This window comes from Myripristis murdjan, chromosome 7, assembly GCF_902150065.1.
Source record: "Myripristis murdjan chromosome 7, fMyrMur1.1, whole genome shotgun sequence".
Classification (NCBI taxonomy): domain Eukaryota; kingdom Metazoa; phylum Chordata; class Actinopteri; order Holocentriformes; family Holocentridae; genus Myripristis; species Myripristis murdjan.
This window is the reverse complement of record NC_043986.1, coordinates 18,688,866-18,702,095: the sequence shown is the minus strand read 5'-3', so window position 1 is coordinate 18,702,095 and position 13,230 is coordinate 18,688,866. Positions and strand designations below refer to the sequence as shown.

The 13,230-nt window shown below is 42.1% G+C and overlaps 1 protein-coding gene across 1 annotated transcript in view; it reads right to left on the bottom strand.

Annotated features, from left to right (window-relative positions):
- Positions 1-2,584: 2,584 nt before the first annotated feature.
- Positions 2,585-13,230, bottom strand: part of LOC115362607 (membrane-associated guanylate kinase, WW and PDZ domain-containing protein 1-like) — a 48,283-nt gene continuing 37,637 nt past the window's right edge. The window contains exons 16-22 of the mRNA XM_030056585.1: positions 12,784-13,086; positions 9,609-9,776; positions 7,892-7,973; positions 7,714-7,774; positions 6,381-6,524; positions 6,061-6,199; positions 2,585-3,696 (exon numbers count right to left, since the gene is read on the bottom strand). Coding sequence (XP_029912445.1) covers positions 2,585-3,696; positions 6,061-6,199; positions 6,381-6,524; positions 7,714-7,774; positions 7,892-7,973; positions 9,609-9,776; positions 12,784-13,086 — 2,009 coding nt within the window. The remainder of the gene's footprint in view (positions 3,697-6,060; positions 6,200-6,380; positions 6,525-7,713; positions 7,775-7,891; positions 7,974-9,608; positions 9,777-12,783; positions 13,087-13,230) is intronic.

Here is a 13,230-nt window from a genome sequence, read left to right as displayed (position 1 = left end):
TTTCTTAAACTAAAACCCAGCATCCTCACTATAGTTAAATAGGACACGGAAGTGACCAGGGAAAAAAAAAAAAAAAAAAACACAGTTGATTGATCTTTAAGAACCACTGATTAATATCCCAGCTCACAAATTTCACTCCAGTGTCGATCTTCATAAGAAGGAACTTTCTAGACTAGTGGATCAGACATCAAGGTTAGTGCGTGCTGACACATCTGGACCATTTTATTTGAAACTGGTGAAAAAAATGGCAGAAGCCTCCCCTGAGACATTACTCTCAAATGGCCGTGCAGAAATATGAAATCCTTTTGAATTTGTATGGAAAACTTTATTTGATAATAAAAATAGCATTCACAGACTTCTTTTGATAGCTACATATACATTGTGATCTGACTCAAGGAAAGAAGCTTTACTGAATAAGTCCACATCTACTTGTACTTAGACTAATGTTATGTATAGCTTCATGGGTCAAATAAAGCTATGAACAATGTAGTATTTATATATGCATAGTTTTATAAAAAAGATTGGCCCATATACATGTACTGCTTTATCAACACAGAGACAGCATTATGTCCGGAGCACATTGCAAGAAATAATGCTTAAAGAACACAGACTGCATACAAGTGCTTTATAATACAAAGGCAGGCTAACCATCGAGAGAGATTCAAACCATCAAACAGCTTCTGACCGACCAAATACAGTCTTTCATTTTAAAATGTCTTTACATACCTGATCCAGAGTAAATGAACATATTTCCCATGAATCATCAGGTCCATTTAAGAAATATAAACACAATGTCACATTCCTCACTGCTGAGGTTTTTCATAGATTTCTCTTTTGTACAAGAAAAAGGCAACATTTTATTCCTTGACAGGTTCCTATTAGTTACATAGTAAAATTCTTTACAGGTGATGGCCAACAGGTTAACTTCTTAAATGTTTTTCCTCTTTTTTCTTCTTTTTTAAATACAGTACCATGGTGACAACAGTGATAAAACAATGCATTTGTTGTGGTTTATCCAATATCTTTTTTGTTCTTTAGTGAAACATAAAACAGAGAATACACACAAAACACATTATAAAGCAGCAGTTAGACTCCAGTGGCGTGACAGCATGGCTCAGGATGGCAGATTGGTTGACTTCTGTACCGGGACGCTTCATCTGTTACCAACACAAGATGCTTCCTTAACCAACCAAATCAGCTCACTGTGTCGGGACCCTGGAGGTGGTCGGTGAACAGATGTGGGTGTCAAAATGAGGACAGGGCTGACAATTACTATGGGATAAGAGTGCATGTTCCTTGTTGATTATTCTCACTCAGACGTGTCAGATGAGGTGGCAGCCTGTAACTACACTCTCATCTGCACATGCATCTTGGATGGAGATGATTAGTTGTTTTCCATAAAACCTGATTTCATCTTTTTTTTTTTTTTTTTTGGCATATCACTTAAATTATGTTATTTTATGGCAGCTTAAATCTGGCATTCTGGCACAACACAGGCTCAGGTAAAGGACTGATTTGACATTTCTCTGATTAGGAAGAGCAAGAAACTCAGATTCTCATTTCTCCCATAGGGAATTTCTCCAGAACAGCTTTTCTTACGGATGAAAGCGAGTTAGTTTTTTTTCCCCCTGCTACATCATTACACACCAAGGAACAAAGGGCCAGGGTAGTGGAGCTGCCAGTGTGTGCGTGCATATGTGTGTGAGTGTTTGCTTCCCCTGCTCTGACAGGAAAGCCAATAAAATTTTCGACAGTTTTGACATTGGTTGTCTGATTTATTCTCTTAATTTTGATGCAGGATGAGAATGTGGGGGTGTTTAGGCAAAGGAGAGTGAGCTGCCACTCTTTTAAAAGAGGACAGTTTCTGAGCAACTCAACTAGGGGTACACCATGCTTTCCCAGGTACAGTATGAACTTATACCTTGGTCCTTATAGGTTTAACAAAGCTTGCTCAAGATATGTGCCAATTAAAAAATAAATAGTGAGCAAAGGCAAAAATAATAATCATATATATTATATATACTTTTTTTCACTCTAGTTTTACCATCAGGTCTTAAATTTAGTGTTTGCCTTAAGTCCATTGTGGCATTCACAATACTTGTGAACCAACAGTGTATTGTGCTATAGTTTGTTCAGTAAAGCAATTCAGGAGTGGAAAAGACATCTAAAAACATGTTCAAAACAAGCCTAGTAGTTAGAAGAACAAGTTACCACAACTGGAAGCATGTTTCAAACCTCTGAGGGAACAAATATTTAGAATCAGAAATGCCTACAAAAAGCAATATCACTGATTTTATATGCAGGCACATACAATACCTTTACTATAGTACAACAACCTCTGTTATGCTCAAAATAACTATAACAATAACAAAACAACCATTATGAACTGAAAGAAGGATTGTACTCCTGCTGTTTTATGAATCTCTGGCTGGGATCACAAGAAGTGAAGTCAATCAAATCAATCAATAAACCAATAAACCAAATTAATCACAAGAGTTAGTATCCTCAGAAGTCCAATTCCAGTGTATGGTACATAGTTTCCACAGATAGAGGAGAGAATGGCGAGGGGGATCTCGGCTCTGCTCTAGATACTGAGGTCTTTGGGGCTTTCTTTGTACAGCCTTCTCTTGGGCTCAGGGAGCTGGTTTGGGCTGCGGCCGACTGCGTTAATGTGGCCCGCATTGTTATGGCCTGTGTTGTTGTAGGCAGCGTTGTTGTGCGCAGCATTGTTCTTCATGATGCTATAATAGTCTTTCAGTCTGGGTGCTGCTGCATAGTTCAGCTCCTCCCGGCTGTAGTTGCTGTCAGGGGAAGAGTCCCGCTCCATTCGGTATCGTCTCTCTGGTGTTCCGTTCAACCTGTATCTCTCCTCCCGCCTCTCTGAGGAAGAGTCCCTCAGGAGGCTGCCGTTATTCATGGCTCTATCAGGTGTGCGGCCCCTGGAGAGAGACAAGGAATCCCCGTTTTTGTTGGTGCGCTCAGGGGTTGTGGCCTCCCTGACTCGTCCAGGCGTCTGTGAGTCCTTTAAGAGCCTGCGCTCGTAGTATTTTCGTTCGGGGGTGACTGTGAGGAACCCCCCGTCGTCATACTCCCTCTCAGGTGTATGGTCCCGATGTGCTCGCTCTGCCCTGCGGTCCATCGACTTTGCCCGCCGACGATCAGGGGAAGAGTTACGCTTTCGGGTTGGTGAACGGTCAAGGGAGCCACGGCGCTGCCGACCAAACCTCCCGTCCAAAGTAGAACTGCTGCTCGAGAGCTCTCGCCCCCTCAATTTCTCGGCAGCTGCAGCTTTCTTCCCCGAGCTGTCTTTCCTCAGAGTCTTTAGGAGTTTAGAGATACCGCTCTCCGACTCAGACTTCTTGACTTTGCGACCTCGGCCCTTCTTGTTGCCACTGCTGTTGTCTGGAGACTGTTGTCTGGGGGTACTTTGACTGTGATTGTTGTTCCAGGTGTGATGATGGTGGGGGTTAAATTGCCGGCCTTGGTAGTCGTTCTGGTCTGTCCCAGCCCTGTCCCTGTCCCAGTTCCTGTCCCTGTCTCGGCCACGCGCAGCCTCCTCCTGGCGTGATGGTTTGTGAAGGTCTGGTGGATAACTGGACTCCGATGAGGTGTGATATCGGCTGTTGGGTGGCAGCGTTCTCACTTCCGGAGTGTTTTGTGCCCCGGGTGTGGGAGGGTGCCCGTCACTGCTGCCGTCTGGAGTAGGAAGAAGGAAGAGTCAGCTGACTGAACAGAAGAGTGAGGCTTTGAAACAGTATTAGCAAACAAGTAAACAAACATACGACATTTATTTTTGCATATAGTGACAGCTATTCACAGATACCGACAAACACGTCTGTTAAAGCGAATTCTTGCATTGACACTTATAAAAAGTCAATGCAGGGCTTTTATGGAAATGATGCATTCACGAGCACTTTCAATTATATATCCCAAAAATGATATTTGGGACAACAAATGTAAAATACTTTAACTGAGGACTGTATCCTGGATGGTTATATTAAATTCATCTTAAATAGGTAAAAATTAGACATTCTGTTTTACATCTGTATCTAAAATACACTGAAGTGACAAATCACTTCATGTTTTCTGTACGGGGGCTGTGGGTTGAAACACAAGTGGACGTCAGCAACAACAGCAGGTGCAACACATTGGCAGTGTAGGGCAGGGGTTATCAATGACACAACAGGAACCTAGGAAATCATTAAAAAACAAAATGGCAAACAACTCAATGTGCATCATTGGGAAGAGCAGAACAAATCAAAAGCAATACAAAAACAAGAGTGTGTTTGGCTGCAAGTCTGCCAAATTAGAGACAGGTTGCTATGGTAGCAGCATGTGATGAGCGGTGACACAGATCAGTCCCAGTGGAAATTGCTGGTCTGGGGTGGGCAGAGTGGAGGGGCATTGTATGCAAAAGGATTCACAGCAATTATGGAAGTACAGTACAAGTCAGGCGTGACAAAACATAAAGCATGTACACTGTGTGCGCAAACGCAAACACACACAAAGAAGGATGCAGGTAGGGATGAGCTGGAGAGAGGGGTGAATTAAATTGGAACGTCAAAGTAAAAAGGTGAGAGGGAGAGTGGACTGGGACAGACTTTTGGCTACAAACCGTTGTCTGATTTTGGCCCATTAGGTAGAAACAGGGCTCTCCCATCTTGTCATTCCTCATTGTACCAACAGCGAGATGAGGAGCCATCATCGCTGGAGAGAGGAGGAAGAGCCCAGCAACAAGAGACAATAAGAGAGAAAGGGAGAGGAATAGAAAGGAGAAAACAAATAAAACAGACAAGAGACTGTTTACAGTGCATCTTTAAAGAGAGAAGGAGGGAATTTGTTGAGAAAAGAAAGAAAATAGTACATTTCATACAGTATCAAACAACCTTAGGAGAGAAACAAGTTTTCACAAAATGAAACCCCAGCTAAATCAGAAAAAAGCTGAAAAATAAAACAATAATATGACTCAGTCTGTTTGTCTAGACTAACACAGCAAGAGGCATAATCCATCAGCAGAGAGTACAAGTCTTGGGAGGGAATAATATTTCAGCTATAAAAACATCTGTGAATCTATAGAAATCATTGAAATAGCTACTGCATCAGCCATTTCTACATTGATCAGTATCATGTGACAACCCAGTACTGATACCATAATAGGTCATTCTAAATTAATGGATCAGAAAGTGTGTTCCTGTGTAATATTTATTGTTTAATTCGCATGTAAAGGAATGCCACCACATTTTTGGTAGTATCCAACTCACCCAGACTGAGACGAAGATGTTCGATACCGTTTTCACCTCTGTAGTCCTGTAGTTCGCCATTGGAACAAAACCATTGGACTTACAGAGACGAAAATGATACCAAACATCTTGTCTCAGGCTGGGCAAGTATTCCTTTAGCATTAATCAAAGTACATTAAAAACAGAAAAAAAGATGTTGCTCAAGTGCATTATGCAGATGCACACTGCAAAAATGCAAAATCTTACCAAGATTATTTGTGTTATTTCAAGTCAAAAATGTCTTATTTCTAGTCAGAATATCTCATTATACTTAAAATAAGACATGATCACCTCAGAAGTCAATTGATTTTAGACAATTTTCACTGGTTTCAAGTGAAAATTCACTTGAAACAAGTGATAATTTGCTTGTTTCATTGGCAAAATTTGCCAGTGGAAAAAGTGAAAATTCACTTGAAATAAGTGAAAATTAGCTAGAAAGAAGAAACAAATTTTGCCAATGAAACAAGCAAATTTTCTCGTTTCAAGCAAATTTTCACTTGAAACAAGTGAAAATTGTCTAAAAACAAGTTACTTCTGAGGTGATTATGTCTTATTTTAAGTGTAATGAGATATTTTGACTAGGAATAAGACATGTTTGACTTGAAATAAGACAAATAACCTTGGTAAGATTTTGAGTTTTTGCAGTGCAAGCGGTTTTATTCTGGTCTCCAGTGTCTAAAGCTGGAACAAGGATAAGTTTTCCACCTTGGCATTAGCAATTTTATTCACAGTTAGGGCGGGGGGAAAAAAAAACGTTGCATCACAACACACTGTCACCTACCGTATTCAGGTACAGATCCATCTCCCCTCTTGAGGACAAGCCGTGCCCTTCGGCCGCCGTTCTTGATGAGCTCAATGGCACGTGAATGCTTCATGTTCTTTGTGCTCTCGCCATTGATCTCGAGGATCTCATCTCCCACCTAAAACAGAGAGGCCGAGTTACTATGACAACCAGCGAAACAATCATAACGAGTGTTGTGTAGAGAGAGAATTCAAAGATGCTCAGATTGACAAGGTCGGAGATTAACTTGATGTATATGGATCTAAAAGAGAAGATGAATACACGTTATAAAAATACACCCAGCTAGAACGGCGCCGTACCCTCATCTTGCCGTTTCTGACAGCAGCCCCATCCTCAGCCAGTCGCAACACATACAGGTCCATGTTGTACTCCCGTCCTCCTCTCAGGCTGAAACCAAAGCCTTTACTGTCACGCTCCAGGTCCACAGAGTAGAACTCAGCATCCTAGCAGAGAGAGAGACAGAGAAAGAGAGAGAGAGAGAGAGAGAGAGAGAGAGAGAGAGAGAGGTAAGGATCAACATGAGAGAATCACACTTTCTTGAATTCCATTACATCTTTACCACATTCCACATTAGCTGAAAGATGCACTTATTATATGCACTTAATTCAAGAACAGACACAATGGAAAACCTAAATAATAATAATAAAAAAAAAAACATTGTTCTTTATAAACTGTTTGATTATTTGATAATGCGATCAATTGAGTGTTTTTGTTAGTTTTGTCATTATCATCAATTCATCAGTTCGTAAATTTGTATTTGTTCTGTACATGTGCCTGTGTGCGTACATTTGCATTTGAAGCCAATAATCCCATTAACCCAATTTGTGTGAGAATTTGAGAGAGGGAGAGAGAGAGAGAGAGAGAGACAGAGAGAGAGAGAGAGAGAGAGAGAGAGAGAGAGAGACAGAGAGAGAGAGCAAGTGTTGAGGATGTTCGTTTTGTCAATATGGGAACTGAAATGACTTTCTGTTCGGCTTCGGCTGTGAGAGATAAAAAGACATAGCAGAGGCGTATTTTGATAGAATAAGCATCAGATATCCTGACCCTAACAAACTCCCAAAGTACACAAATTTAGCTCTACATTTGTTTACTGCTACACACATGGAAATAAGCGCCATCACAGAATGAAGACCACTGCATACAGTTATCTGTTGTGTTGCCGTAACTGTATTATTACAGACACTGAGAAAGACAGTGAGAGAGAGAAAGCCAGAGAGAAGCCGAAAGTGGCTTCTAGGAAGAGAGAAATTGCCAAAATCCACAGAGCACGAGAGAGTCAAAAGGTGGGCCCAACCTTAAGGGGTAATCAACCTATGTCCCACAAAAACTCTCAAAATGTCAATGGCAGTGCAAAACCCTAGAAGGCATGAATAATTAATGCTGCATCAGCATGTGAGCAGGGTGCAGATCACCAAGCAAGGGCACCACAAGGGCTGGACCCAAAACCCACTACACTCATCAAAAGTTCTCTGTCTGCGCAACTGTCCCAAGACCAAACTTGTGTTACATGGAAGAAATCCAGTCATAGCTTTATGTAGAATTATGACGTATGGCTTCTGACAAACTCGATGACAAATGGTAGTCGATGTATTGACTGATTGAATACAGAGTGATGGCATCTATTCTTCTTACCTGTGTTGGCTGAGCTTGTGTGGGTGGAGGTGGAGGAGCACCTTTTGACTTTGAGTTGTTCCTTTAAAAAAATAAGACGGACACTCAAATGAATACACACAGGAAGTAAGAGTATTTTCTATGGAGGCTGTTGGATTTGCGTACTGTATATCCACACAACCAAGCTAATGTCACTCACCGGGACTCTGACTGAGGTGTGTGTGTGGTGGTGATGGTCGCAATCTTCTCAGCATTGGTCAGCAGAGAAGCATTGGAGGACTCTGGGTGAGAAACAGAGAACATTATGGGTAGAGGACATGACCTTGGTGAACTAGTTATGATAAGAAGGCAGACTGCCTTATAATATGAGTAATGAACAACTTTGTTTAAAAAAAAAAAAAAAACTGGCAACTTTTCATCAGTAAATACATTTTCAAGAGACAGTCTGAAGAAAACTGTGCTGTCCAGAAGCCCTTGAACTGCCTAAAGGTTACACCATTCAACCTGATGCTAACTGCCTGTGATGTTGTCATTTGCCATTTTCTCATGACCAGCACTGGCCTCACAAAAACAGAAAAAAGAAAGAAAGAAAAAAAAAAAACATCAGTTGCACAAAATACTGACTTGCATCAGTCTGTTTCATCTGCTATTCTGTCTACTTGTCTTTTCTTGCCTTTCAAATGTAACTTGAGGGTAACACTCGCAAGAGCAAGGCAGCACGCATTAGTCACCACTGACATTAGTTACTAATAACACAAATATAGTTCTGCCTGCATTTAGTGAGAACATCAGCCTGACTCAGTCATCTCACCACTCATTATTTGGCGAGCCATGACTTCCTCATGGCCACCTCTCCACCTCTGTGGGCTAAACAACTAAGCAGCTATTCTGCAATCACACGCATCTTGTGGTGGTATTTTAAATTAGAATGAGGTGGACCTGCTAATGCCATCGTTCCTATATGTTAAAGCTGCACTGAGCAAAAACTCCCGAGGGCCAAGTGAAGAGATTCAAGTGACATAAACATGTGAATTAAGCCCTAAGATCCATGCAGATTCCGCCATCAAAACTGTGAACCGTGTGTTATTCCCCATTTTCTTTATCATTTGAATCTAAATAGTCATTACTTCAATCGACCACTGCGCTCCCTTAAATTAAGTGCCAGGCTCTCTGCTGGGCAATCATGCTTTAATTGTGACTGTGTGTGCACATACCAAGCCTGTGAGTGGGTGAGTGAACGTATATGTGTGTGAGCGTGTTTGTTCCTACCTCTTTCATTTCCTATCTTAATTAAGCTTCATGTTCTATCTCTGTGGAGGGCTGTTAGAGCAGGGCTATGTGTTCAGTGTTGTCATTGGTTCACCAGTAGCTTAGTTCAACCAATGACAAGCACTCACATAATCAAACACATCCTTGTTAGGGCACCAGGTAGTGAACTACGTGTGTTGTGCCTTTTTCACAGTTCCATTTCCTTTTCAAAGCCAGGCAGAAGAGTTCAACACTGACAGGAAGCTCTGATTAAACATTTTTTTATTTAGCTTTGGAAGCCAAAAAGATAATTGCAAATGCCATGACCAGTCTGCAAGACAATAAACAAAACTCCTTTAAGTATGATGTGGCATTGGACATTAAATGCACATCTGACCTCTCCCGCTTTCTCCACTTATGCAAACACACCAAGAAGAACGCAAAGTGCTGGAGACATTTCTAAGGGAAGTGTCACCTTTTCTCCTACTCACTGAGTCAGTCTCGCAGAGAGATACCAGGGTTCATACCCACTTGGATCTCCATCTAGGCTGATGAAAAGTGCTGCTGCCAGTGAAGAGCAGCAATGCCCTCCCACCTGATTCCATGAATAAGTCAATTCCTGCTGCATTATAAAACAGCCACGAGAAGCTGAAAGCCAAAAGCCTTACCATCACCTGGGATGATCCTGAGCGAGACGGTATTCCCAGCTTCCTTGATCAGGTTGACGATGTCCGAGTGTGACTTGTTCGTGATAGAGCAGCCGTTTACAGCCAGTATTCGGTCTCCAACCTTCAGCTTCCCACAGCGATCTGCCGGGCTCCCCTCGATGATGCGTCCTATTTTGTGGGGCATGGCCACACAAGCATTTCCAGCTTTTGTGTTAACATGCATGTCCATAATGTTTATTGTGTGAATGAGAAATAGTGAGTGTTGGTGATGTGATTATTTGATTGTGTTGATTGGTTAAATGGTTTGCATTTTCATTTTTAGAAGGAGAGAAAGGAAAAGAGAGGAAAAGAAAAAAGACAGAGGAAAGAGAAGGGTTAATAATCCAAACCGCTGCATCCCACACACCTAAAGAGAACCAATAAACAGGCTGCGCGGCCCAAGGAAAACATCTTCCAATCAGTGTGCATGCAAGATACAACGCCCCTAATGGAGGAGGGCAAAACACAGTAATGTAAACACAGAGTTTATGGGACGGGTGGGAAAATGCAGGACCTGTGTTCCTGTGCAGGGCTCTGACCCTCCCTCTCTGTCCTCCTCTGATGCATTAATCAATGCAGTGTGAATCATACACCACCGGTCAGAGCCCTAGGTGGCTAATGCTTGACAGGCTATCAATACATGTGTCACAGCATTACGATTGTCCTCCCCTCCCCCTATCTGCCAGCAATCAATGAGAACGCACTCTTTGCTGCAGTCTAGTCTTACAATGTTCAGGTAATTGAGCTGTGGGCTCTTGGACAGCTCGCAGAATGATAAGGAGAGAGAATATCAATGTGGAATCTCAAGGCTGTGATGATAATCCGGGGGTGATCATTTGGCAAATCCAGGTGACGCAGAAAATACAAGCTGCACTTGTGTGACAGCATTCAATACTGCACATCTTGTTTACAGAGCAGCCCTGAACAGACCCTAGGGATCTCTGTCTCTCCTCTCCTCTCCTCACCCTCCCTCTCATTCCCTTTATCTGTGCTCGTCCCTCGCTGCACTCTCTCTTCCTGTCTTCCTCGCAACATCCGTATTTATTATATCTCCTTTCCCCACAGCTCGCCTTCCCCTATCTTGATTTAAAAAAATGCACTTGTCTCCTGACACCCTTTCCAAATAATGAGATATGAGACTTTACTGGGTGTGACAAATGCCCAGGATTTAATACTCTACTTTAATAATCTGCTGAGCACAACACCAACACAGGTCAGAGAAAGAGGGGGTGTGAGTGTGTGTAGGGGGGCGGGGCTTGTTGGGACAGGAGCAAAATGGTTTATGCATCTGTGATGTATGGGGGATTGACACAGCTGAAGGCTCTTTGCCAGTCATCCCAGCCGTGACAAGCATCTAGCTTCCCTAGTTGGAGGAGTCCTTAGTCTATATTTTAGTAATATGTGCTCCTCATTCTGTATGCCAGTTTGTGTCCCACATAGTTGGATTGCATTAGAAGAGTGAGCCTGGCATGCTACAGCGTGATCTCAGATCAGCACACCCACAACTATTCCTCTTACCCTCTCAAGAGGAACAGTGACCGAGGAGAGAAGAAGAACAGAGTGAGGAAGCAGCAAACATGATAAAGTAAATCAGAAAGTAAACCTCAAAAGACTGACACGTTCAGGAATGGATCAACGACCTCTGTGTCATTATCAACAGCATTTTAAATCTTGCCTTGCATTTTACAGAGCAACATCATTAGCCCATGGGATCATATTTTTTCCCCCTGAGATGTCACTGTGGAAAACATGTCATCCATTCTTATTTTGTCCCATGTGACACACCACTGTACATCATCATGATGTTAACTATACAAGAGACCTTGGCATGACATTGATGTTGCAAATTTATCACAGGGAGCATAATAGCAAATTTGCTCAGAGGAGAACACCTACAATCTCTCATCAATGGCTGAGCAACTTTAATAGATGCAACTCTGCTTTTTTGCCTTCATATATAAATGGTATGGACAGCTATGGATTGTGCTGAGTAGACTTCAATTACATGCTGAGTGAACTGGTGAGGGCAGCTGGGAGGCCTGAATCTGTGATGATGGTGTTTTGATAAAACCGCATCCGGTCTGATCCTCAGCAAATGTGCTGTGCACATAAAGAGATTTGTTTCTCCCAAAGCTCATGATACTGGGTTTGTGACCTCAGTGTGCGGCACTGAGTGCACCCCTGTCAAATGCCACTCTCTAAAGTGGAGGAAACCCAATGAGGGGTGACTGCAAAAATATTGTAACTCTGCCAGGATATGGCATCAGTCATTTCACTGAGTGCTGCACTCTGTGGATGTGTTTGTGGAGTTATGCAGAGCTGTGTCATGCAAAGCTCAAGTATCTTCGTCACAGAGTTTCAAAGCTTTAGCCCTTTGAAACCTGAATGAAATTAACTACATTTCTTTCAAAAATATTGAAAAACATGGCTACATCCATGCTCTTGGCTCTGTTTTTCAAAAACATGTCATATATTTAGGATATTATAATACATGTAATTAATTACATTTTGTTTACATCTTTAAAAAAATATTCTATATGCATTTTTTAAAGCATGCGCTTTACTTTTCCTTGAAATTGTCTTAATGTTTAAGTTTTCAAATTTGATTTATTTATTTATTTTTGATGAGAGCCTGTGCTTTTCCATTACAAAACTGCATTATCACAGGCCAAATGACAGATTTTTTTTTTTTTTTTTAACTTTTGATAAATAAATGAATGAATAAATACATAAATACATAAAGGTCATTTTTTTCAGTAGTTTAAAAGGCGATAAAGGGGGCTCCAATGGTTTCACAGTATAATCAGCAAATAATTATTGTTAGTAGAAAATCAGGATGTTGAGAACAAACTTTAGCCCTGTTTATTTGTGCATGCTTCTCACAGTTGGAAAGTAAATTGATCACAGAAAAAAATCACAAGTGACGGTGACTCTCTCTCTCTCTCTTTTTTTTCCAAATAACACGCAGCTGCACCAGTATAGACTCCCCAGACCCAATCAAATGGCTGTCAGACTGAAGTCTAACTTGAACCTGATTCTCTTTTCAAGTCAAACATTTTTGCCTGATTAGCCTGGTAAAATAAATGTCACACTGAATAGATCCCACACCACTTTCATCTCAGTCTGCCACACTTACCAAAGGTAGTTCCAGCATCCGGCCTGGACACTGATGACACAATGACGAATCCAAAACCCTCATTTTCCCCACGTTGGATCTCCACATCATATGGCTGCAGGGTGGCAGGCACCACTGCACTCCCACTGCCTCCTCCGCCGCCGCTGCCTATGCCGCTGGTGGATCCACTGCCAGAGCTAACAGTGTTGAGGGAATTCTGGCTCCCCTGGGGGGTCCGCTTTCCCTCCGTCAGGCTGGGCGCCTGGGTGCTGCTGTGGTGGGAGGAGGCAGGAGACGGGGGAACATCGCCCTCCCCTTTTGACACTTTGAATGAAGACGAAACAGAAAACAGATTGAGTGGCTTTGCAGGTGTTTGCAGGTGTTCAGGCCGACAGCAACGTGGAGCGTATGATGACAGTAATCTATGTGCACAGAGGAGCAAGCGAGAAGAGAATATTCTTAGAGAAT